General features: G+C 43.6%; 1 protein-coding gene across 2 annotated transcripts; it reads left to right on the top strand.

The window, feature by feature from the left end:
* The first annotated feature begins 96 nt into the window (after positions 1-96).
* On the top strand, positions 97-27,370 carry tulp4a (TUB like protein 4a). Of its 2 annotated transcripts, none has more exons than XM_070987519.1 (14): positions 97-154; positions 1,482-2,424; positions 12,967-13,095; positions 14,261-14,422; positions 14,982-15,162; positions 18,376-18,483; positions 18,640-18,806; positions 19,761-19,985; positions 20,159-20,393; positions 21,516-21,660; positions 22,324-22,468; positions 22,766-22,859; positions 22,982-26,433; positions 26,526-27,370. In XM_070987519.1, the coding sequence occupies exons 2-14, from the start codon at positions 2,173-2,175 to the stop codon at positions 26,640-26,642; spliced, it is 5,412 nt and encodes a 1,803-aa protein (XP_070843620.1). In that variant the 5' UTR covers positions 97-154; positions 1,482-2,172; the 3' UTR covers positions 26,643-27,370. The 2 variants fall into 2 exon arrangements, with proteins under 2 accessions (XP_070843620.1, XP_070843619.1); XM_070987518.1 differs by having other exon boundaries at positions 22,297-22,468.

The raw sequence follows: 27,370 nt of genomic DNA, 5'->3' as shown, positions 1-27,370 counted from the left end.
TAAAGTTAAAACACTCCAGTTATTGATGTGAGTTTAATTTAATTGGTCTGAATCACGTGCCCGTCACGTGACACAGCTGTCGGGCCCTGCCAGTGTAACAGAAGCAGGCTGCAGGCAGAGGAAGCAGCAGCAGCAGCAGCAGCACAGAGCCGAGGTAAGCACTTCCCTGGCCATTGATGTTTCCGAGGCTTTGTTGACGACAGGTCTGATACTATTCTGCCACTTAGTCCTCTAAACCACCGACCTGTGGTTAATTTGAATAGCTACATGCTAATAGCAAAAAATAAAACGTTAGAAAAAACAGTCGGCTAACGCGCTAGCCGTAGCCTGTTAGCGACTAGTGCCAGCGGCGGATGGACGGAGCCAGTCTCCACTGATGGTGGTTCAGGTTCAGCTAGTCGGTCGGTTAGCCGGTTAGCTTTCCCTGCCTGTTCTTTGCGGTGGAGACAACAGAGGCAGCCAAACATTCGCTGCTCTCCCGGTTACATTATCGTTATTGCACAAAGAAGATGGATTAAGAGGAAAAATTAATCCCACTGCTGACATGTTTTCATCTGTGAAATCCACGGAGCTCTCTGCCTCGATCCAACATCCAACATCTAGCTAACTGTCGTTAGCAGGTTGCTCACAGTGATGGGTGTCTCGGCTGTTTTGGGATCATCTGACGGGCTTCAGCGGTGTTTGAGGGTCAAGGCGTTCATATCACAGGGTCTCTCTATATATTCACGTTACAACAGACAGATTTTTTTTTCCACTTTTATTGCTGGAGGTATACGGGATGCTCATGTACCGTCACTTGTCTGTAATTTAGTCTTACTGGAATTCGTGTGGTTGCTATCTTTTCTCATAATAACATTTACTTAATCCAAATGTCGATTATATTTCCATACAATAGTTGTCCATCGGGTGGCATTTTATAGTCTGTAGACTGACAGTCTGTAGCATCACGAATCTTAACGTCCGTCAGTGCCCACCGCTCCGTCTGGTCATGTCTCTCGGACCTCGCTGGATTTCTTTTGGTAAATTTCAATTATTTCTTTCTCTCACTGTTCTGTTCCTTGCCTCTAGTGTGTTTTCCCCTTTTTTCTATTGTTTATTTTAACCGTTTGGCCACGAGAGGCCGCTTTGGCGCATCAGGAAATCGAATAAAACGGGAGCTAAAAAAATGATACACGGTTCCGCTAAATAATTCAGCAATTAGTTAAATATCCTTCCGCTGAGCAGGATAGTCCTCGAACTGAAGTGATTGCTCAGGGAGACAGAAGTAGCTGTAAGTGTGGTGTAATTTTAGGCTAGCGCATTAATATTTAAATTAACGGCTGTGGGCGGCAGGTGAGTGTTTTCAGCGCTTTTGCACCGCTTGTACCGCGACACCGTCCGCTTATACAACCATTCAAAGCGTGTTTTTGCAACACACGGTTGTTTATTTGCCAGCGGTAGTTTCTGGGTGATAATAACGCCCTCTTTTTTGTATTATCCAGCAGTTGTCCATGGGATCCCCGAGGCGGGTTGGAAGAGTGGCTGACGTGATGACGTTACCAAGAGAAGCGGCTCTCCTGCGGGCTGACAGCTGATGGAGAGGAGTCCCTGCTCCTCCTCTCACACACGCGGCCGGGGTCGTACGAGGAGGACGCGGAACCCAGAAATGACGCACTGAACTGGACAGAGAAGTTACTCGCATCAACTGGAAGCACTGGGACATGTTGGATGGAATGGATGCATTGCCTGTTGTGTGGATGTTTGATCAGCTGACACGAGTCTGGAATCTGCCGCAGTGGATTTTGAACTAATTTCTCCAGTACTCTCATCTGTTGCCTTGTCACTGAAACAGCATCAACAAGGCGATCAGACACATCAAAATGACCTGAATGAGTGCCTTTTGTTGTGTTTACAGCACCATATCTTCAATCCAGCAATGCTAAAGTCCTCAGCTTTGTGACCTCATTTGTACTTTTGGACAAGTTTTCACTGATCAGTATTGCAAATCACCGAGATAGCCGAGAAAAGAAGAGCGCGAGTACTATGCACCGTTGTCGCAGTCTCACATCCAACACCGAACCAGTAACCTCCACGGGGGAGAGACGCTCATAGCGATACCAACCCCTCTGACGAACCAACGAACTCCCACTGGGTTTTTAAAAAAATATCCACGGGGTGTCGAGATTCGCAGGGATGTTCGCCGCCGTGGAGCATGGCCCGGTCCTCTGCAGCGACTCCAACATCCTGTGCCTGTCTTGGAAGGGCCGGGTGCCCAAGAGCGAGAAGGAGAAGCCGGTGTGCAGGAAGCGCTACTACGAGGAGGGCTGGCTCGCCACCGGGAACGGTCGAGGAGTTGTTGGGGTCACGTTCACGTCCAGCCACTGCAGACGGGACCGGCCCACTCCTCAGAGGGTGAACTTCAACCTCAGAGGACACAACAGCGAGGTAAGAGGAGTTTCATGGAAGGATGTATTTGAGATCACTGCTGCTAAAAAGAGTGATGTGTGTGTTGAATAGGAAGGGTAAACAACAAAAGACTAATCTTAATAAAAATAACTGTAAAAGTTGCAATGTGGCATCCTGACACCTTTTTTTTTTAATTCAGAATCAGTGCTCTCAAAACAATGTGTAGAAGTAGTAATTGAGCAAAAGCATAATTTATTACATTTAATCTATTAAAGCAGTACATTAAAAAGCATCTTAATAATACAGTGGTAGTGCGTTACTTGTCCAGCCCTCCCCTAGTTCATATTGTCCTTAACATTTTAAAGAAATAAATCAGTTTCTCTGTGTTTATTCTTTTTATGCTATATTAATGTTCCCATCGATCCCATTTAAACAGGCTGCTCAAACCTCCTCAATCCTTCATACCTGGGTTGCAGGGGAATGCAACAGACTATAAAATGATCTCTTCATTATTAGTAGCACTCACAAAAATATGATAGAAGAGTACAGCCTCAGCAGTTTTCCAGTCACTTTTTCTTTTTCCCAGCTGCAGTGTACAGTACAATGTCCTTGAAGCTGCCAGTCTTTGTACTTACTGTATTTAGGGCAGGTGTTTGGCAACAGACCCTGTGCCACGGTAGGAGTCTTTCTATGGTGAGTGATATCAGTGTTTTAGCTAGAACAGGGGGAGCAGGGAAGTAATCGATGAAATCTACTTACTTGGTGTTTGGTAGGCATTATGAGCTGTATGCTCTCAGTGGCTCATGGTTTTGCACTCCCTGCATTAGATGTCCTTGTTGCCTCCTTGTCAGAACTTTTCAGTGCTCCACTGTCTGGCATTGCTCTTGTCTCTCATCTTGGTTATGCCCTCCAAAGTTTCACACCACTACTGCACTGAGTCCATTTATTTTATTATTGGAAAGATCAGTGAGTAATACGGGAGTCTATTGCCTGCCATGTATATGAATAATCCTGTCAGTATATAGCAGTGTTGGCACAAGTGGAGATTGCACACAGGTTGCGTTTTCTCTTTTAGTGGGTGTAGCTGTTGGTCAGATGGAGCAAGGTGCTGTGTCAGCATTCCATAAGGCAGCTGAGGGGAGAGTGGATGAATCCCTACAGAGAGTGACTGAAGCGCAGCAGAAATGTCATTTAACTCTGCCCACTTGAGTAAGGTCCAAATGCTGAAATTTCCTTTTTGTTGTTTTGGTGCATGCGGTTTGGAGGAGGTTAAACCTACATATCATAACTGTAATTTACCCACTTTATTCATATGTGAATTTGACTTCTTTTCAAGTGTCTTTCAAGATGCTTCTCACGTGAAACGCTGATGCATCTGGGAGAAATATGCACCTCTCTCAACTGCCCTCTGACCTCACATCAGCACCAGTAATGAAAGTAGTAATGTCTTCTCAACTTCCACTCTAGATTTGATATAAAGAAATAAATAAATGCGTTGGGAAATACAAAATCCATCACTCATCCACCGTATGCATAATTTGAGCATTTTGACAGTGGTGGAAATCACACTTCCTAATGAATTCTGTCAAGTTATGACAGATCTGTTAACTCACTCACACCATTTCTATCCCAGTTCTGTTGAGAGGAGAGAATGCTGTTTGCACTTTACAGTCCAGTACCAATGGAAATTACCCCCAGTAGCTTGGTGTATAGTCCCCAGTCCTTTGAACCTCGCTCCATCCTCGCTTGTGAATGACTGAGCCTTTCAAGGATGCCCATTTCATACCCAGTCATGATACTCTCACCTGCTACCAATGAACCTGTTTACCTGTGGAATGTTACAAACAGGTGTTTATGGAGGGTTCCACATCTCTCGCAGTCTTGTCCCAACATTTTTTAAATGTGTTGCTCGCATCAAATTGGGAATAATAAATAAATAAATAAATAAATAAATAAATAAATATAAATATAAATATAAATATATATATATATATATATATATATATATATGGTTGATGAGGCACAACTTGTGAAGTGTGTTTTGGAACAGGCAAAAACTCTCCTCAAGTCAGCAGTGGTTAATTATTTGAATTTATTTTTGAAATAGCTTTGGGTAATACATAATTCAATACATTTGGGTAACCTTTGCTCCTCTTCAAAAGTAGCATGCTCAGCAGTAAAAGCAGCCGCGTCCTGTCCTTTAAACATCAGCACTGTCATTGAGCACTTGTCGTGGTGACGAGTGTCCTTTCACGTAAATTAGCTTAAGTCATGTAATAAATGCAACATGAACTCATCCTGTCGGAGTTTAGTCCAGCCGAGATCAATACTCATGCCAGCATCCTTATGTTTGGCCATTATTCCTATTGATGTATAGACCAGAGTGTCCTGTGATCATTTTGATGTAAGCGCGCATCTGAATTGATGTGTCTTTTGGACTTTGCCCAATGTGGGAAATGTAGGAAAGTAAAGGGCGGATCTTAAGCTGTCAGACATCTGTTAAGAAGAGGGCAGAAGGGTAGAAGACCATATTCCTGTGGAGTGTTGCACTGCCTCTGCCTGGATAAGGGGTTTTATTTACACTTGAATCCACCACATGATAGAAAAGGTTGGCACTCATAGCAGTACAAGATACTTTGGATAAAAGTGACTTGTGCTGTGGCGAAGCTCATCTGTTGTCCTGCTCTAGCACCTATTTTGAAGGCTTTCATGGTCTTTTTCAGCTAATGAGAAGCTTGTGCAGGTCCAAGGCCTGTAGTACATCTCAGATGAAGGTTTGTCCTCCTCTCTGTGTCTAATTCCCCTTCAGCCAGGACGAGAGATAATTACAAGGTAACAGCTTCAAAGGGAGCAAGGTGTATGTGTGTGGAGCCATGCTCCTTTTGTTCTATCTCCCACAACCATCTTTTCACAGTGGGTGTCAGGAGAAAACTACTTTGTATTCTATGCTCTGTGTTTTTGGCAGAGCTGGGTTGCCTAGCAGAAATTCCCAGACCCATGTTGCACTCATATTACACCGTCAAGTTGGCGCACCACTGTTACCATATTCCATTTTTGATGCATTTTTGTTTACATGCTTATAATTTTACTCTTTGTCACATCATGACTGTTTCACACAACAACTTTGTATTACAACACAAATTCAATCTGCTTGAGTAAAAGCTCTTTTTAGACTAAAAATAAATCAACCAGACATGTAAAAAAAAGTTGTATTGAGAGAAAATTTCCCTCCTGATACTATTTTTATATCATTATCTAACAGAACTGCTGAACTTTAGCAGCAGGCTTGTCAGTTGCACCACGATAAAATAGAGTTGAAAATAGATGAAAGCAATAAGTTTTGCGTCTTTGATGTGACTGTACTTACGATGCTGCAGAGTAACCCCTCTGGGACGTGCATCAGAATAGATCAATACCTCTTTTGACAGTCAGGTGCTTTTTTTTCCATTACAGCGCACTCCGATGCTGAACTGACTGAGCAGCAAGTCACTAGGAGTCCATTCATTTTACATGAGAGCTGAACATCCTAGACAGGCTTGACAATGATTGTCAGCATGTTGATAAGGAAATGTTGGCCACAGCACTGGTTTTGGGCAAATTGTCTTTCAACATCCTGTCAACTGTGAGCTGTGCTATTTGTCTTGTAATAGAATCATTCAAGCATATAGACTTAACAATGTGATGGAAGTACACTAATTTCCATTTAAAATATCTATCTACATGTAGATATATGCACATAGATAGATAGATAGATAGATAGATAGATAGATAGATAGATAGATAGATAGATAGATAGATAGATAGATATGTTTATAGAGAGACAGTGAGAGGACTCCTGAAACAGTTCATACACACCTCACTACCATTCCCATGAGTGTTATGGGTAGATTTGTTCCCAGAGGCAGGAGTCCCACCTGTTGGGACTGATCCAGGCTCTTTCTAAAGGCAAAAAGGGATAAATGTCTAAGGCCCAAATCCAACAGAGACTCGTAACACCAGGGAACCAACTCATGTTTACCACTTCACCATGTCGGTTGAACTCAGATTGCAGCTTCTTTGGGCTGTGCGTGTGTGCATGTAGTGCATTGCATTGTTGTGTGTGATTAATAAAGTACAGTTTCTTCTTCTTCTTTCTTCTGTGACCTACGTGCTTATCCACACACTGACTTGTGTCTAGTCAGAGGTTTCTTGGTTGAGTACTAGTACAGTGATAATGTTTTGTGCGTGTTTATTTGACACATAAATAGAGTATAGAAAGATGTACATTTTCAGGTTTTCTCCACAGAGATTTCAGTTGAGTCAGTTTTTCCTGCAAACTGAATTAAGTTGGATTAAATTCCACCTCAGTGTCCATCACCACCTGTGTCCTGACAGTCATCTGTGCACCCTGGTGTTATGTTGTCTCAGTAGTTCTTTCCTCTGCACCGTAGCTCTCCATCCTCCTCTTCGTTCCATCATGATCTCCTTCCACGTGCCTTCACTTGTTTTTCTCTTGAGTTCTGTCTACTGCTCACTCCTTATCTGACCTCTTGACATTAGAAGCCCTGCTCAGGATTGAAGATTACATGACCCATTCACTGCATTAAAATGGTCTCACCAAATGTGCTTAGTTGAAATGGCTTTAGTGTGCTAATCCATCCTTGGAGAGGACATGTTGCATAACACGCAGGTCCCCTGCTTCCTCGGATTCAGGTGTACTTGTCTGCTTGCTAGAAATTTTCCAAGGTGGACAGCATGGCCTGCACAATGCAGGTTCGTTTTGCTGTGAGCAATGTTTGTAGTCGGGGATACACACTAACACACTTGGGTTAGCTTTGCATTAGAGTTGTGCTTTCTGCAGGAGAAAAGCTCCTCATTCCAGCCTACACAGCAAATGGCTGTGAAGAGAAAAACTAGAAAATTTAAGTGCCAGACTGCTCTTCTTATCTATGTCTTTTGTACTGTGTATGCTGCTTAATGTTTCCTCTTTATGTTTCAGAGAGGTTCAGTATTTACCCAGAAACAAAGTCACACATTTACTCATCAGTTTGATTCAGCTCATCCCTTTGCATTTTGATTTGATTAAAACAGTCCAGAAATGCAAAAACTTAACACAGCATAGTAAACAGTTGACAAGTTATTAGTTAAGTTGTCTTGTGATGCTACCAGGAGTGTAATGGTACACAAATGTCACAGTTTTTAATATGTACCATGGTTTTAGGGTCATGGTTCAGTACATTTTTGGTGCAGAAGGGAAAAAATGTAGAAAATAACATTGTTGTGAAAAATGTAAACATTCAACAGTGGGTCATTGTCCAGAAGAAAATCTAAATTTAAAAAAATTAATATGACAAACAACTAGTCTCGGTTTCAGCATTGTTACCCCCCCTAGATGCTACAGATTTATTGATGCATGTCATGACATGATGTTTCCCACAATGTCCGAGTGCTTGATTCCACTGGTCACGCCTGCGCCGCTTTCTGGCTGTGACACGGCTGCTGCAGCTGAACATGGCCATTCTAGACAATACTTGTGATTCCAACAGACGTGCAGTAGCACTTTTCAGAAGTGTCCCAGAAGCAGCTCTCTGCTCTGCTCTGCTCTGCTCTGCTCTGCTCTGCTCTGCTGCAAATTTGTGCCTAATCTATCCTTGACGGAGGCAGACTGAGCTGGGCAGCAAGCAAGACACAGACAGCGTAGAGAATCCAGTCACAATCCTGTTTCAAAATAAAACACAACTTGTGAAGACATCCGATCGTAAAAGCAGCCAAGAAAGAAACCCTTTAACTCGAGATGCACCAATTCCCATACTGATATCAGTCTGATACTGACTCAAATAGCTGGATTCAATGTTGGTGACAATGGGCCAAACTGGTATCAGATACCCTCATTTTAATAAATCTTTAATAAGTGCATATATATCTACGTATTTAATTGTGTGTAATGTATTGCTTTTTGAATGTAGGAGAGCAATGTTTAAATCAAGCCTGATGTTGTCTTACATGTAAAAGAATGATGCCAGTCACTTCCATACAGTGAGACATACAGCTTTTTAATTAAACACTGGAAAATCATACTGCTGTCTTTTTAGATAGGGTACACTATGAAGAGCCACTTCAGTATTATTAACAATCTTGAAGCATTACTGTAAGTGACTAAGTCTATGCATACTGATGTTTTTACGTGTGTCGAAGAGCAGCACTGTAGGGCGAAAGTATAACCGGTTTATCTGCAGTGCATGCATGAAGTAATTACTGAGAAGATTCTCAAGAACATACTGTTTTACAAGCATTTAGCTACAAGGACAAGTCATTTTATCCACCTTACTAACACCAAGACTACACACAGTGTGCCAACAGCTGCTTTCCTCAAGCTTTGACTCACACCTAGTAATAGCCAATGTAAATGCTGCTATCAGATACTGATATTGATTAAGGTTTTATGACATGATTGCTCTGCTTGTAAACATTTCACTTTCTGTCTCTGCTGAAGGTCCTGTCCCATTGCCCTTTCTGTAATGCTGCAAATCACTCTGACCCTCTCTTGCCCGGTTTGGCTTCTTTGCATTATATCAGCACCACGCAGCGCTTTTCTTTAATTGAGTTTTGTGTCACATTTAATACCATATCAGACCCAGAGTCAGAAGAGAGTGTGGAGGGGGTTGAGGAGGGAAAGGGGAGAGTGTCTCCTACTACAAGTGCTCTTGACTTTCCAATGATTCTTCAGTCATTAGTCAAGAAATTTTTGCTGCTTCTGCGTCTTCTGCTGCTTCTTCTTCTACTGCTGCTTCACTGCTGTTACTAATGTTACTTTCTGTATTCAAAAAAATTGTTTTGTTTGTTTTTTATACACCTGTTACTGCTATTCTACAATCCAAATTCCCTATGTGGCACAATAAACGCTAAATTGAACTATATTTTTTATGGGTGTGCCTTTGTACGGCTCACTTTGGACTTAATCCCATGTTTTACTTAAAGCAAATGCACTTCATTTACATCTTGCATGCAGTGTGGAGTGTCATTTAGAGTTCATGTTCCACCAGTCGTGCATAATCATAACCTTCTTGCATAAAGAAAGCCCTTGGAGCCAGGGACCAGTGTTGCCATGGACCTGTGTGCTCACGACTGCGCCGCGGTGACACTGCACTGTCACAGCGTCCTCTCACTTCTGCTGACTCCAGTGCAACCCAAAGCTGCCCCTTGATTTGATTTGGTCTTCTCAGCTAAGTTGCTAGGGTCAGCTCAGCTCCCAGTCTCTAAGTCCCAGCAAGAGGCCAGAGTTGCAGTGACAACAGCAAGGCACTGCAGGAGTGAAGACAGTGCCAACTTCCCAAGCAGAAGTTGTCAATGACCAAGCACTGGCCAAAGGGCAGAATTAAAGGGATCTGAAACGTGTAGTCTTGTCTTCTCCTACAAGGTATTAGTTGGGGTGGGATGAAGATAAGCTTGAAAACATGTGGCTTCAGGCTTTTTCAGTTGTGGTGCAGTGCTCCTACATCTCCCTGTGCAATTTTGAAAATGTCAAATTGTGTTATATTTCATTCTAAGTTACTTTGAATGGATCTTGAAACATGTGGGCACTAATCGCAGAGGGCAAAGCGATTCATGTAGTCAGTGCATGTCTTTTGCCGTGCAGCACTAGATAATTAATGTTTTTTTCAAGTCTGTATGTGTTTGTTTTTGAGCCTTATCTGCGTGCGATCCCCCCGGCTGCCCTGTGGCTTCTCACTCTTATCCTGTGTGTCTCCATGTGATGTCTGATCTCCCAGATCGCTGCGTCACAACGAGGTGCTCAGCTGTCCCCCTTGCGGGATGCCTGACTAGCTCACACTAATCTCCACACTGAGCTAAATTTACACATAGACAGATTATTGTCATCTCTGTGAGGCTGCAGATAAGTGTGCACACATGCAAGACGCAGCATGTTTAAAACCAATGCTAATTTCTTCTTTTTTGTGTTTCTTTCGGCGCTTCATTGTTAGTGTATATACGGCGTGTGAATGATGTTAGAATATGCGAACTGGAGCTCCAACCTAATCTAATTCCTGATGTCTACATTGGCTAGAGCTGAATTATGTTGTACAATACCATCCAGAAAATCCATTTTGCTCACCAGAGGTTGCAGACAGTGCACGAGTGGAGTAACAAGACAGAGTTGTATCCCCCAATGAGATCCCTGAGCATGGAAATTTGTTGTCTTTGACAATGCTACTGCTGAAGCCCGTCAGCTTTGTGCCCAGTGAGCAGTGCTGCATCAGGTGACCACTGTGGCTTACTGATAGATGGCAGGCTGTTTTGAATGGTTCATCAATATGGTCAGCTCAGTCAGAATGACATAGAAACCCTTGCTGCAGTCATGCAACAGGCCAGGCCTCATTGTGTCCCTTTTCCTGCAGCTTGCCAGCTGAGACACGTCTATAGAGCAACATTAGGATTTATACCACTGGGAGTGGGAGTGAAAACACGGTAAATCTGGCTCACAGGACGCCTTATTGCAGAGGGAGCAGTGCTAGGAGAGCAATGAATCTTACTGTACACTCATTACACTAGAGGGCTGCACATGTTGTATTCATATAAACATGTTTGTGCGAGTTCACCTAGGATAATCCTGTCTTTTATCACATCAGACATTTAACAATACAAAGGAAGCTGACAAATAGGGAATTTTTGTGAAGCCTTGCAGGATAAATATGATTGATAAATGGAGTTACCTCAGCATTGCCACTGTAATTGCATAGAAACATCTACCCACACATCAACCCTGATTGTGACTAATTAAGTGGTTTTGTCTTCTCTTTTCCCAAGCTTTTGAAAACTATGACGTTTTTTAGTTTTCAGTTCTAAATTTAGATGGTGTTGTTAATGCAGTTGTAACCAATCAAGTGGCGCTAGCAATACAAGATGTAGAGTTCACAGCTGGAGTAAGAATGGTCATTTCCGTATCTGTGACTTTACAAAATCGCTGTATGAACAGTTAATGACACCTACTCCACTGGACCATTGATAGATTAGACTCTGCATTTGTTGCGGGTGGTGAGGAGGGGATGGTGTTACTCGGGGGCAAAAGAGGAAGACCGGCCCTTTCAGCCTCTGATCTGTTAGCCTTGCACTCAGAGAGCGTAAGCCTCGCTAAAACCAGCTCTGTCTTGTGTGTTTGAGCATGTACAGCACACGTGCTCTGCTTAGCGAGAGCAGAGCTGCTCCCTTCTTAGGATTATTCCTCTGGGAATAGGCTGAGTCACGCTACAGAAGACGAGACAGAGACACAGAGGAGGGGGCTGGATGGAGATCTTTAAGATGGGTGACACTGAGCAGTTTGATCTATACGTTTGATCTATACTGCTCTCTGCCAGTGATCAGTACATTCCTCCTCTGCAATTCAATCCTTATGCTAATCTTGATCCGTTTCTGTATGCACTGACCTCTGGGCAAATGCAGAAGCCTATGCATCTCTGTCATTCGGGCGTTAGAGGCTGTACAATTTACTGTCTGATCTTTAAACCCTTACAGTGTTTTCTATAGGGATGTTTATGCATTAGTGCATTCAGTGTCTCCTTCGCTTCCTCCTCCTCTTTTTTTGCATCCTTTACTGTCTCTTTCTCTTTTAGATTAAATTTGTCTTTAATTATTTAGATTTGGACATTCTTTCCATTAAGTAAAAGCAGAAACACAACATGTGCATTGAAATGGGGCTGACCGATATGCAAAAAAGAAAATCACACTGCGATTATTTGATAGATGTTGTAATTGTGTGATGAGTCACGATTGTCGTGGGAATGGTAATTTTTGCATTTAATTTATACCAAAAAAAAAAGCAATGGAAATGATGATGTTATTTCTGCTGGGATCTGTACCAAATGAGCATGTGTCCTTCCGTCTGGAGAATACCGTTTGCAGGCCAGGGCATCGCTGAAGCACCACAGTGCTTCATTTATAATCGTAGGTTAGACATATTTTAAATTTATTGAATAATTGCAGCCCATGCAATTTGGATATTGCACCTGGCCATATTGCAATTTTGATAATATTTCAGTGAAACATACACAAGGTCAGCTGTCCATTGTTTACAGTATTAAGTTACAAACAAGGAAGAATACTCAGAAAAGTCCATAATTGAATTTCATTGTCTGCGATATTGAGCATATTAGCAGCTCCTTGGTGGCTTTTTCAAAATGAGGTTAACCCACTTTGTGATGTATTTCCATCTGGTTCGATGCTAAATTTAGCCCATTGAAATGTGGAAACTTGGATTTTTCTTTATGGATTTTTGGCATTTCAGCTGTTGCTCCAATGTAGAGCAACTTGCTGTGAGTGTGCGGGCAAGAGTCCTGATCAGGGGCACTGTGCTGTTGATCATCTCACATTATCTGTTGTAGTTAAGGGGGCAAAGCTGATTCAATAGAAGGTCACTGCTAAATTCTTTGACTGCCATACCACACACAACACGATTTGGAATGATTTAATTTGCATATCTGTCTGGAAAAAGTTATTTCACTAGAGAATACTTTCAGGGCCACAGACAATCGCCGTCTTCAGGACAAAGGAAAGCCTTTCCAATCATTGCTTTTGTGCCTGTTATTTCTTTTTCTGTGTGTCTTTAAGGTAGTCTTGGTGCGTTGGAATGAGCCCTTCCAGAAACTGGCCACCTGTGATACAGATGGAGGAATCTTTGTTTGGATCCAGTATGAGGGCCGCTGGTCGGTGGAGCTGGTCAATGACCGTGGCGCGCAGGTAAAATACAATACGCAGAAATGGAACATGAATTAAATCAATAATTGAAAGCTCATTTTTACTTAGATTTGCTGTGACATTCACAGAATATGGAGAGCATGCACAGAAATAATGACGTGCATATACATGGCTAGTGGAAGCACAATATAGAACAGTAAATGGGAGCAAAACAAGCATCAGCAAGCAAACAGAAAAAGTAATGATTTATAGATGTCCATTAATAAAATGGAATGCCAACCACATTAACTCGTTTGGGGAGTCAGGATAACACTGAGCCATGTGCCTCCAACATTTCCCAAGGGGAGAAAAAGTCCAAGACACCGTGCATGCTGATTTAACTAACTGCCAAGCCAGCGTACGATGGGTAGGCCTGATCCATCAATCACTGTCATCTGCTGAGCTGACACATCCTGACAGCATCTTATCTTTTGTGATCATATTAGTTAGTAGATGACAGTCTAAACAATAGCCCTATCTTTCAATATATGGCCTGTACAATTTGACATAGCGCCTCTGCTCTTTCCCCTGGAGGTTAAGGTTTTATTTCAAATGCAAGTGTATTCATTTATGTTAGCATTAGCATAGAGTTAGTACTTTAGCTGAGGCCGACCCATTCACTATTGCAGGAGGGCATGTGTCCTTACTCTGTGGTATTCAGACACCTTACTCTTAATACTGGGATGAAACCAGAATATTTCAAAGTAATAAGGCTAACTGACATATTAATAATGACAAGTTTCTCATTCTTGCTGGTAATTGGACAGATAGTGGATTTTACAGTGTTTACTTTCAGGCTACAATTTATGATTAGCTTAATAATTAATCATTTTGTGGAAAAAAAAAATGCCTGTTTTTCCAGTGCCCAAGATGGCATCATCAGATTCCTTGTTTTAATTTAACCAACAGCCCTAAAGATATTAAATTTGATATCATGCATAAAAGAGAAAATCAGCAAATAATGACTTATACGATTAACTGTTTATTAAAACAGTGGCCAGTTAATTTTCTGTTGATTAAAATAGAGTAATTCTCTCAGTTTTTCATTATGAACTGCACATCAGAGGCTGCTGCAGTTTAGGTGTATACAGAGATAGATTTCTTTTAATAATCAAGCTGGTGTCCTTAATGTCATTTCATCCTTAACTAATTGTCTGTTGCCCTGTAGGTGAGTGACTTCACTTGGTCCCACGATGGCACCCAGGCTCTTATCTCCTACCGTGATGGCTTTGTCCTGGTGGGATCAGTCAGCGGGCAGAGACACTGGTCCTCTGAGATCAACCTGGAAAGCCAGATTACCTGTGGCATCTGGACCCCCGATGACCAGCAGGTAACACACACACACACACATCTCACAGAACTGTGATTGTGCAACATTTCTGCCTCGCACGATGCCAGCCTTTGAATGCTAATACATGTAGAAGTTTTAGGTTTTCATTTGCCACTTTTAGTGTGTGGACTTGTCATTCAGACAGCAGAGACAGGCCCTTAGGGAGATCATCTGTGAGTGACAGCAAGCATCCTCTGTCTTGAATGTGTTGTGGTTTCGTTAGGCTATGTTTTGCTTTCATGCTGTTAAATTGTCAGCTTAGGTTGAACATCATCAAACTTTCAGTCTGTATATGTGTCTCTGTCTTTGGTCACCGCTTTCATTCCATTTATGTCTATTTCTCTAAGTTGTTTTTCTTGTGATATATGGCTTTCTTTGCTCTCGATCTGTCATCCCCTTTTCTATTTCTAAGTGTGCCTCCCTCTCCATCTTTGTTCTTCTATCTTTATGTCCGAGTGAAATTCAGTCCTTTTTTTTATTTCCTCTTTCTTCTTCTTCTTCTTCTTCTTTTTCTTCTTCTTCTTCTCCTCCCTAATACCTGCTTCCTGTTTCTCTCTAGGTGTTGTTTGGTACTGCAGATGGACAGGTGATAGTGATGGACTGCCATGGGCGCATGCTGGCCCACATTCTGCTGCATGAGTCGGATGGCATCGTCAGCATGTCCTGGAACTATCCCAGTTTCCTGGTGGAGGACAGCAGTGAGAGCGACACAGACTCCGACGACTACTCTCCACCACAAGGTAAACTGCTCAGGGCTCAAAATGAATCCTTCCTGGCTTCTTCTGGTCCATAATTGGTGATTTAAGTGTTGGCATGATTTAAGAGTACAACCTGATATAGAATTGGAGGGTGATATAGGTTTCCCTGAAAAGCAGTTGTGCCTATAGGGAGTGTAGTCCAGAGGTAGAGTAGTCCAGCTGTTTCATGTGTAGGTACCTCTGTGCAGAAGAAAGCAGATGTGGGACCATCTGTGAGCTTCTAACTCCTCCCCCCCTTTTACTTCCATCTTTTACTGCTCCATCAATTCTTCCTCGTGCTCTTAGTCCAAAGGGAAAGAGGAAATGATTCCAAACTGCAGGCACCAGGTGGGAACACAGATTATGGCTGGAAGGTCTGCACTACATTATCAGTAATATCCTCACCCCCTTGGTATTCTCCTGAATATTTTAGCTGCGTACAGGTGGACATAAACTGTGCCTAGGTCCTCTGTTAAGTCATTCATTTAATATGCAGATCATATTATCTATTAATGAGATGTAAAAGAGGGAAATGGTAATAGGTTGTTTACAGTCATGTGATATTAAAATCAGACGGGCCTGAAGTGAAAACTGCAATGGATGAGATGAAGGAAAGTTCTTACTGGGCTAGTTTAGATGTAATTATGAGAGAAAGGTATAAACAGAAAATCAGATTATACGTTCCTGCTTTTTCAGACGTCGTTCTTCTCTGGAAAACAAATGAAAGCAAACTAAATGGAGGCATGCATCTTATTACCTATTGATGAATTAACAAATCAGGACAATGGGTCAGTCCACAAAACGTGTTCAGCATGTTTTGACTCATATGTAAACTATATGTGTTTTTTTTTTTTTTTTACTATGTCATTTTACCTTAGAAACACCGTTTCAATTTGTCTGGATTTCACTGCAGGTATTAATTGAAGCTCATAGTTGGAGTGCGAAATCGCTTTTGGTTGCTAATCTCAAGGACAAAGCCAGCCATTTAATGAAGCTTCAGAAATGGGAAGGTGACTATATAACTATTTTCCACTTGCCTGCCAGTGGAGAGGGAGAGGCGCATTAAAACAAAAGAGTGTGACCAAAAGGAAGGTGGGTGGGGGCCTGCGGTGAAAGATGGAGGGCAGGAGGTGAAGGAGGAGCTCTCCTGACAGTGGGCTGACATTGCCACGGGACCTCCTGTTTGCTCTTAATGGTGCAGTAACTGCTGTCGTAACAGCAGCAGCTATCACAGTGTAAGGGTGTGCGTCACTAGACTCCTCATATGCGACACACTTACCGGACGCTCGAGTGGACAATCACAGCCTGGAATCTGGAGAGTGAATTGTATTGTCTTGAATGAAGATGCAATAAGCATCTCTTTGAAATGTCTGAAAACAACACTGGCTGTTTGTACAGGATGGCACAAAAAAAGTGACCTCAGTGGAAATAATTTATCTACTCTGACTGAATTTTCAGCAGTGCTTTCTTTAAACAAATCCCCCAGGACTCCTTGAGACTAAGTTTAGCAGTGTCAAGGATACAGCCCTGGTCCTTCAGTGTGATGCCACGGTTGACTGCATGCTATCGTTAGCATTAGGGCCTGTTTTGTCCACAGCAGCCCTCATTACCAGAGGCTGCAGCTTGGAGAAAAGAAATGGGAAAAGACAGGTGGAAGAGCTGCAAGATAAACACTTACTTCCCCCTTCAACTAATTTATTTTCAGATTGTCATGATTCAAATTTTGTTAATCCGCCAATGGTGCAGGTCATGTCATCTTTTCTAGAATTGGCTTCCTGTGCTGATAGCCTACAGATACATAATATGGTAGTAGCAAAGAACTGTCAGCAGAGAGCCTGAGAGCAGATCTGGTGAGTTCACTGTGTAATGCCAATACATGGATGGCCAGTGTGAATCTGGTGCACTAGGACATGAGTAGTCAAAGGGAGCTGCATGTGTTTAGCTTTCATTGTGTACACCAGCCCATGTAATGGCCTCATTTTTATTTGGTTCCTGTTTTGTCTTTTTGCTTCCCTTTCTCTTGAGCTTAATTAGTCCCAGTTGCTAAGTCTGTCTTGGTGAGGGTCTGTCCTCCTCCTGCTGTGCTATTTTTTCCCTCCCTCCACTGTGGGCCAAGTGGTTAAGTTGAAAAGTGCTTGCCTTAGCTAGAACACTGATTATGCTCTAACTCACTAATTAAACCAGTCAATAGTAATTGATTGGCCCCGATAGAAATTATCTCTCAAGTCGACAACCTGACTGAGACACCAGGCCGCCTCTTCCTCTGCCTGCCAGATCTCTGTCATGATATATGGTGATGACCCATTATCACTGCACTGCACAGCACAACACACAGCTTTTACAGCAGCATCATATATCTGATTTAATGCAACACCCATTGTAAAGGTAAGATAAGGTAAACTTTATTGATCCCACACTGGGGAAATTTAGTTGATACAGACAGCAAGAATAAAAAAGTCGTAGAAAGGGAAACAAATAGAGAATAATACAGGATACAAAATGCAATCAAGCATATATACACCGAAAGAGTGTAAGAATTATTGCTATAGGGAAGTAGTAACTTGTGGTGGATGTTTAATTTGTGTTGGTCATTGCAGAACTATGTGAAAGGACAGACTCAAGGATGTGTTAATGGAAAACGTATGAGTTGTGGTCTGAAGGTGTTTTATTTATAGCAGTTTGACCAGGAATACCACTTATTTGCAGCAGAAAATGCAGCAGTGAAATGTGCTGAGTGGTTATCAGGGCAGTTGTGTATTCTCGTGACTATAATACATGGAAACTGAAAATGAATTACAGATGCCAAGGATGTGGAACTGTCCTTGCCTCTGTCATAGTAACCTCCAACTACCTCTACAGTAAACATGGACAGCCTCACATATAAACCTGTGTGTGCGCACACACACACACACACACACACACACACACACACACACACAAAGTTTTTTTATGACCCTCTCTAGAAATGCATATTAATCCTCCCCTCCTCTGAAAGTTGCCAGTGTGTTACCTCAATTATGGCTGAAACTAAAAGTTAGTTTCGTTGTCGATTCATCTGCAGATTATCCTCTCAATTAATCGTTTGATCTGTGAAATGTTAGAAAAAAATGTATAGTTAGCAAGTTGATGCACTAACTGTAAACCTTCCCTCACCTCATTGCATTGCTCTCACATTGCCTCTGTAAGATGTTTGTGTTGTCCCTTGTCTCCTCGCAGTGCACAGCCAGAAACCACTGCTGACAGTCAGCTTCACCTCTGGAGACATCAGCCTGATGAACAACTACGATGACCTCTCTCCCACCCTCATCCGCACTGGTCTGAAAGGTGTGTGGGTGTCTTACCTGGATGTTCCGCCAACTTTGTCTGTTCCTTTGTTTCATTGAGTCTCCTGCTTACTTGTTTATAGCTGTTTACACAATGTGTCAGGGAATATTGTGTCTAACATTATGGTTACTTTTTCACCTGTGACTTGTATTGTAGATGTGGTGGTCCAGTGGTGCTCGCAGGGGGACCTCTTAGCAGTGGCAGGAATGGAGAGGACCCTCCTCTTGCCCGACCCCTCCTGTCCTCCCCCCACCAGGAATGCTATTGTCAAGTTCTACAATGTTCGGGGTGAACACATCTACACACTGGACACACCAGCACAGGTGATCAGCTTTAACAGCGCCACACCAGGCTAATAAGCAGTCTGAGTCACAGTACTCAGATTTTACTTAGTACTTAGATTACATATGATGCCTTTTATCTTGTGTTTCGAGAGCAATGTCTTTCTCCAGACGCATAAGGAATCGTTAATTGCGCAGGTAGCTTCCGTTTAATTCAAGTAGTGCATGTATAATTTTTTATGTTTTACACCACCACAGAAACACGAGGTAAGTGCTAAAGTATGATATGATTGTCTGACATTCAGTGACTTTGGTTAGCTATTGGTTTGATTAAAGGTTTACCGTCTAATAATGTGTGTTGATATTGATTACTGACAGTGGCTGATCAGACTAATTATCAATTGTACTCAGTTTGTAAAAGCAGTGTGCAGTAAATGGTTGCCCTTTGTGTGCGTGTTTTTAAACTGCTTTCCTAAACACGATGTGCTTGACGGTGTTATTAATGGCTCCTGATGAAACTTGACAGCTCAGTATTCTCATTGCCCTTTTTATCTTTCTTTTATAAGTAACATTAAAATTTAATCACCCAGAAACAGCTAATATTTCTCTGTGTAATATGATCTCCTCTTTCTGTCAGCTGCTGTGTGTCTGCAGTGTATGTAGTGACAAGAAGAGATTAGTAGTTAAGAAATTAATAAAGTTAATTTACTAACATAAAATATTGTTGAAAGTCATGAAACTTCACTGTTGTAAACAACACTACTATTGTCTGAAAGCTTATTAAACATAGATTTCATATTTGGACAGCATGTGTCTAATCTTCCATTAAAAGGTATATGAATTACTTTAAGATATGGCTGTGATAAAATTCTTTCTTAACAGTCAGAAACCTTAACGTTCATATTTCATGCTGTCCATAAACCCTTTGAAAGAATGTAGTGCAGTATATAGTAAATGACAAAAACTCTCCTATGCACCTTCTCCGTCACCCTGCAGCGCCCCATCACTACGCTGTGCTGGGGTCACCGGGACTCCCGTCTGTTCTTGGCCTGTGGCCCGGCGCTCTACGTTGTGCGAGTGGAGCACCGCGTTGCCAGCCTGCAACTACTCTGCCAGCAGGGCATCGCCACAGCAGTGAAGGAGGAAAAAGATGTTGCCAAGCTCACCATGCCTTCCCGCCTCTGTTCCTATGTCACTACTGCTTTCGCCCCCACAATCAAGGTAACACGGCGCAAGAGGTGCTGAGACAGCAGCTCATAATTTGACTGAGATTGACCCGGACAAAGTAGCTTGGCGTAACACACTTTAATAGCAATACACTTCAAATAAAGTTGTTATGGTGGCAGTGACATGAGTTTTTGAATTACACTACAACCCCATGTTTTCTCTTTCAGCCCCCCATCCCAGATCCCAACAACATGCGTGATTTTGTGAGCTACCCGACATCTGGAAATGAGCGTCTGCACTGTACCATGAAACGTACGGAGGATAACCCCGAGGTTGGGGGGCCCTGCTACACTTTGTACCTGGAGTACCTAGGAGGTCTGGTGCCTATCCTCAAAGGCCGACGAATAAGTAAACTGCGTCCAGAGTTTGTCATTATGGACCCCAAGACAGATGGGAAAACAGGTAACACTCAGTGTAAACAGTAAAACCTGGAACATTGAAATTAACTGTTTAACATTAATACAACATTTACATACACAGTAGGTGATTCTAAATGTAAGTTATTAAAATTGAGCTCTACACTATTAAAATATGTTCAAGGAGAGTATGTGGGAATGATGGAGTTACATTACATCCAGTATAAGATTTTTTTGAGCCAACTTTCTTATCATTTAACTGGTTGACTGTTTAATAACAGTAAAGGATATTCAGATTCATTACTCTCATGTCCTTGTTCAACCAGCTCTTACTGCCCTCTGTGTAACTGACCTGGATTTGGATGGCTGTTCAAGAACTGCCATGTATTTTCTTTGTTTTTGGTAATACTGAAATGATTAGGTGATGTTTTAATCGTAATGTATATGTTTTAGCGTTTGTAAAGTTTAAAGTAAAACTGCTAAATGTATTCCCCCCAGACATATGTGCCTGCTCCAGTACTTTTCCAGTAATTTGAGTTTCTTGAGTTGGCACTCAGAGTGAGTATGTTTTAGTCACATAGGGCAGACTGGGCCCATGTTAATTAAAAGCTGCTTAATGGGGGCTCTGATGGCCCCTGGGTTCCTCATAAATCAACCCGCACACTCCCCACGCAGTGATAAATGAAGCCAGCCATGAAATGGTTCCAGCCCATCCACACTTTAATGTCCATCAAATAAATTAGCTTGACCTAAACTGCAACAGCAGTGGTTCACAGACTCCATATGAATGATGAAAAAGACTTGAAAGCACTGAAACAATGATTTGGACCAAAGGGGTCTAAATGTTTATCTGCAGAAATGCTGGAACATTGCTGCTGCCATCATTTTTTGTAAAGAGAATCTGACGGTTTATACCTCCAGGTGGTTAAAAGTAGATTTCCTCCAATGCCAGCTTTATTATAGTAATTTGTGGAACATCTCATACTCCTCCTTGATTTAGTCCACAAGATTATACAATTAACAATTTAACTTGCAACAAATTGTGGTATGTAAGGTATGTATGTTATTTTTAGCATGAAGTTGGTAGAGGTTTGCAGCCTCATTGTAAATGAGAGGAGAAATAACACCAAATATTAGCTCCATTGACAATCTTATTTTCTCTCCTCAGATGAGATATATGGCAACAGCCTGATATCTGCCATGATTGACAGCTGTAACTGCTCAGACTCCAGTGACATTGAGCTGAGTGACGACTGGGTCGGCAAGAAGTCGCCAAAGATATCCAGGGGCAGCAAATCCCCCAAACTGCCCAGGTAAGCAGACGTCTGACCTTTGTGCACGGCAGCATGACGTCTTTAACTAATATTTCCTGTTTTGTTTGTGACACTTTGTTCTTTGACCCATCAGCAGTCAGCGGTCCATGTGAAATGGAGGTAGTTTGGTTTTCTCCACACAATATTAAATAAATCAAGGCAAGGTGGTTTGGCTTTCATTTGCATAATTGATCACTTTGAATCAATTAAATTTTTTTTGGAGCCGATTAAATTTCCAATATGAATCCTGGTTATTGAGCCCTGGTTTTGATGCTTCTGTGACAGCAGACAACCAGATGATGTGTTTGGGTGTCTACGATTGTTGTCACTCCATCCTCCAACAGCTTTTCAATAGCTGTTTCAATAATGTGCATTAATGGTATTACAGATATGTCTGCCAAATACACTGCAATACCAGAATTTACTCCTTGGTTTGGGTTGATTGTACACTGTACCTTGGGGATGAATTTTGTGGTGTGTGTGGCATCCTTGCAGTTATTAAAATCTTTAACCTTCCTTCCTGTATTAATCCTTTGCATAAATGATTTTCATTAATTCAAATTAAATATTCTGCCCTGTTTCTTTTGGTTCACTGCATGCCTAAACCCTCTTTTTCATTTGCTACCTTCTCTGTAGAGACTTAGTTTGTCCCTTTACCAACAGGATCAACATTGATCCCAGAAAATCTCCCAAACTGTCTCGTGCTACTCAAGAGATCTCCAGGTCACCACGGTTACCTATAAGGAAACCCTCGATTGGGTCACCCAGTCTAACACGGAGGGAATTTCCTCTAGATGACATTACTCAGGTAAAAGTCAAGTTATTTGAGCAAAATTCATTGTTTTCCCCTGCATCAGTGGTGTGTAATAATAATCATTACAACACACTTGACGGTGTTGGATGGTTCGTTTACACTGATTGCAGACAAGACGTGTCTACACTGTTGCCACCTATGGATTGGCCAGGCCATTTGTGTGTCCGGGGGCAGTGGCAGTCTTTTGCAGTGTTTGATGACGACATATTTCACTTTTATAAATGTGTTCATGCTGTAGACTTTTGCATGCTTTCCTAGAAATTAATGACTCTCTTTGTTCCTGTCTCACAGCAAAATTACCTTGCTCAGGTCACATCCAATATTTGGGGAACAAAGTTCAAGATTGTGGGGCTGGCCACATTCTTGCCAACCAATCTTGGTGCAGGTAACAAATCAACAACTTTGCCCTGAGCATTTAGCTCTGAATTCATAACATTTAATTAGTCCCATATGTCAATTGCCTTTATTTTCTTTTTTCTTATTCTTACCCTGTCCCTGTCCCTGTAGTCATCTATAAGACAAGCCTCCTCCATCTGCAGCCTAGACAGATGACCATCTACCTGCCAGAGGTGCGGAAGATCTCCATGGATTACATCAATCTGCCAGTCTTCAGCCCCAACGTCTTCAGTGAAGATGAAGATGACCTGCCTGTTACAGGCCCTGCTGGTGGTGCTGACGACAACCCACCCTGCACTGTCAACATCCCTATTGCCCCCATCCATAGTCCTGCCCAGGCCATGTCCCCCGCCCAAAGCATTGGTCTGGTCCAGTCACTGTTAGCTAATCAAAATGTTCAGCTGGATGTCCTTACGAATCCCACAGCAAACCCTGCTGGGGCTGCTGCCAGCGGGTCAGACCAAAGCCAGGACACCATCCTGACAGCCCAATACACTGTTCCCACCAGGTACTCCAGTCCTGGTCAGGTCATCTTTGGGGGACTGGAAATGGGTCGCCTAATGGTGGGACCTCCACCTTCGCATCATCCCTCACAACAACAGCAACAACAACAACAGCAGCAGCAGCAGCAGCAGCAGCACCAACAACAGCAACAACTGCAACACCACCAACAACAAATTCAGCACCACCAACAACAGCTTCAGCAGCAGCAGCAGCAGCAGCAGCAACAATTCCAGCAGCAGCAAATGCTCCAGCACCAACACTTACAACAGCAACAGCAGCTTCAGCAACAGCACATTCAGCAGCAGCTCCAACATATACAGCAGCAGCAGCAGCATCAGCTCCAACAGCACATACAGCAACAGCAACAACTACAACAGCAGCACCAACAAATTCAGCATCAGATGCAACAACAGCAGCAAATGCACCATCAACAGCAATCACAGCAGCAGCATCAGATGCAGCAACAGCAGCAGCAGCATCAGATGCAGCAACAGCAGCACCATCATCAACTTCAACAGCAGCTCCAAATTCAAATTCCTGTTCCCTCTATGTCATCAGGTCAGCCTTCAGGTGCAGCTGTGCACCAGCTCCAGCCAGGAGCACTGCAGATACAGATCCCTCATCCACCTGCTGATTTAGTGGTTGAGAGAGCAGTGGGGGGTGAACACGAGCACCTACTGAAAATCAAAACCACTCGGTCAACTCCACAGCTGGCTGAGGGTGACACAGTGGTGTTCAGTGCCCCCCTAGAGCTCAGCAAGATGAACCCCCCACCCCCCTACCCCGGGACAGTTGCTGCCGCTGTGGCCGCTGCAGCGGCTGCTGCTGCTTCGGCATCCGCCTCCACAGCAGCCTCCAATGCTGCATCTGGAGGCGGCACCAGTGGGACACCTCCCCCTGGTGACCTTTGTATGAAGAAAGGAGACTTCCCACTTTATCCGTCAGGTCAGCAACAAGCGCAGTACCCCACACCACTGGGATATGAGAGGATAACGACATTTGACAGCAGTGGGAATGTGGAAGAAGTGTGTCGACCTCGAACACGTCTTGTCTGCAATCAGAATGTCTACACGCTCCAGGGACCTGGCAGCTCTGCCACTCTCAGGGTCACCTCCTCATCCTCATCCTCAGCTGACAAGAAGATACAGCTGCCCTACACCTCTGCCACTCTCAACAGACTCACTGCACCTCGTTATTCCATACCCAGTGGAGACCCACCCCCATACCCTGACACAGCCAATCAGAACAGTGCTGTAGGCAGGAACCCTGGACAGAGGCTCGACAGCAGTCTGATCCACGCCACTCTCAGGAGGAACAGCCGAGAGGCCGCTCTCAAAGTTTCCCAGATGCTGGAACCACCCAGACCACTGCCTCCTAAGGCGAAAAACAGTAGTGCACTAGCAGCGTCGTTCCAGCAGAGGGTGCCAACAGCCTTATACACCTGCAGTCAGTGTAGCAGTGGATCCAGTGTTGGAGGCACTGCCCCTGGGAGTGCGAATGGAATAGCAGGAGGAACTATTATCAGACAGGATTTCCCTCCAGGGAATGGGGCACCACACAGCACAGTTATTGTTCACTCCAACAGTGCTACTCCTCTGGCCTCGCAGTCCTCTTACAACCTGCTGAGCGCTCTTGATGGATCTGGGGCTGCAACAGGAGGAGGAAGTAACAGAGACAGGGCTGATTATGTTAATTCAGCATTTACTGAGGATGAAACACTGAACCAGTCCCTGAGGCATCTGGCGTTAGGAGGGAATGATGCATCAGGGCTGGTTGTCAAACGCCCACCTCCCTATCAGTGGGACCCAGCTGCCACAGAGGAGGTGTGGGTTCCTCAGGAACGGACTGCTACGCTGAATCCCAGTGCTCTCCCTGGATCCCACAAACCACCCCCACTTATTCTTAGCCCAGCTCAGCACTTGGATGTGTCTAGGCTGCCTTTTGTCCTTTCTCCAAAGTCCCCCACCAGCCCCAGTGCTGCATCATTTCAAGCTGCTGCAGCAGCTGCAGGCTACCAAATATCTCTTCAGTATCCTCCAGCAGCTGCCTATTCTGGAGCCCAGCTCCAGCCAATCCCCGGGTCACCACGCCCCTGCTCCTCCCCAAAGGAGGTGGTGGCACCAGTACCCTTCTCACAGCAGGATGCAACTCTTGTCTTACCACCAGGTTATCCTGCAAACCTGGCAAACCTAGCCTGCTGCCCTCTTCCACCTATGTATCCAGGAGGAAGTGCTTGTGCCGGACTTCCCATTCCCCCCATTGCCCTTCACACTCCTTGGGGTACGTATAATTCTTGCCCGCCTATGCCCAGTCCTGCAGTGCCACTACCACCCAAAGCCTCCCACATGGCAGTAGACAAAAATGTTCTCTCGCCTCCTCCTCCTCCTCCACCACCCCCTCCGCCACCACCAGCAGAACTTCAGAGCCATGGAGGATTACAAGAAGCAATGGCAGAGGCTGGGGAAGGGTTTCAGGAGGTGCTCTCCTTGACTGAGAGCCCTGTGCCACAGCGGTCTGAGAAGTTCAGCAAAAAGAACCGCAAGCGGGTGGAAGGCCGCGCTGAGGAGGCCAACGTGCCACAGTTGGCTGAGGGGAGCAAGTCGAAAAAAGAGGGCAGAGCTTTGGGTGATTTCAACTCACTCATCTCCAGCCCGCGGCTGGGAGGAAGGGACAAGAAGAAGCTGAAGGGACAGAAAGAGCAGCAGTTGAAGGCCAAGAAGCTGAGTAAGGCCACTGCCAATAGTGAGTTCCAAGACAGTTCAGAAAGTGAGCCAGAGCTCTTCATCAGTGGGGATGAGCTGCTCAACCAGTGCCAGAGTGGTAAGAAGGGCTGGAAGAGTAAGAGGAACCTGCGGGCTGCCAATGAGCTGGATGAGATCAAGTGCAGAAAGGCCAACGAGAAGGAGGACAGAGGGCTGGGCAGTCAGGGGTTTGTGTATGTCATGGCCAACAAGCAGCCACTATGGAATGAAGCTACACAGGTCTACCAGCTGGACTTTGGTGGGCGGGTCACACAGGAGTCTGCCAAGAACTTTCAAATTGAGCTGGAAGGCAGACAGGTAAGAGAGCTGTATTCAAGTATTGTTGATTTGAAATACGATGATGATGTCTTTGCTTATGCTCTGTGCTTACGTCTTTTGTTTTTCTCCAGGTGATGCAGTTTGGCAGGATTGATGGCAATGCCTACATCCTGGACTTCCAGTATCCCTTCTCTGCTGTGCAGGCCTTTGCAGTGGCTTTAGCCAATGTTACTCAACGCCTCAAATGAGATGGCCCCTCCCTACTTACCCTGAGTTATATCTGGGATTTAAATGCAATCTGTTGAAGGGGTAGAGTTGTTTCATTTGAGATTACTATACTTTGATTTTGGAGAGAAGACTAAAATCAGCCCTGGTCATAGAGAGAGATACAATCACGCTGCACTACACAATGCTGCCACTAGAATCGGTGCAATAAGCATTGGCTGCAGATTGCCAAGGATGCCCTCACATTTGCTCTGTTTGGCAGGCAGTCAGTGGCACCTTGCAATTCATGTAGGGCCAAAGAGCTGAGCTTTGGTAATCATCATGCAAATAAATGCTGCTTTAGCTAGAAGAAGCTTCTGGACATGGTCACCGATCGGTTAGGTGAGAGGAGAGTAATTGTCGAGGTGCAGTTTTCAAAAGAAGCAGCAGTAATACTTGAAAACCACACTCTGGGGATCAAAGTATTTTTTTTTCCTAGAGCGCACAGGTACTACTGGGCACTGAAATCCATTGCTGTACAAAACTTCAGTGAAACAGTTACCACTTTATTATACTGCTTTTGCTTTTAGGGTTTTATTAAATGACTAAACTTGGTGGAGGGTAGGAGGGTCTTTTTGTTTTTGCTCTCTGCCATTCCTTTTGTTACTATCTCAGTCTGTTTCGGCTGGAATTGAGGATTAGATATATGCATCATTTAGGAGCACTACTAAGAGTTCACACTTTTCACTGTTGTGAAAGGTGTGTCACTGTT

The sequence above is a fragment of the Chaetodon trifascialis genome, chromosome 19 (assembly GCF_039877785.1).
Source record: "Chaetodon trifascialis isolate fChaTrf1 chromosome 19, fChaTrf1.hap1, whole genome shotgun sequence".
Lineage (NCBI taxonomy): Eukaryota > Metazoa > Chordata > Actinopteri > Chaetodontiformes > Chaetodontidae > Chaetodon > Chaetodon trifascialis.
This window is presented reverse-complemented; position numbering and strand designations above follow the sequence as displayed.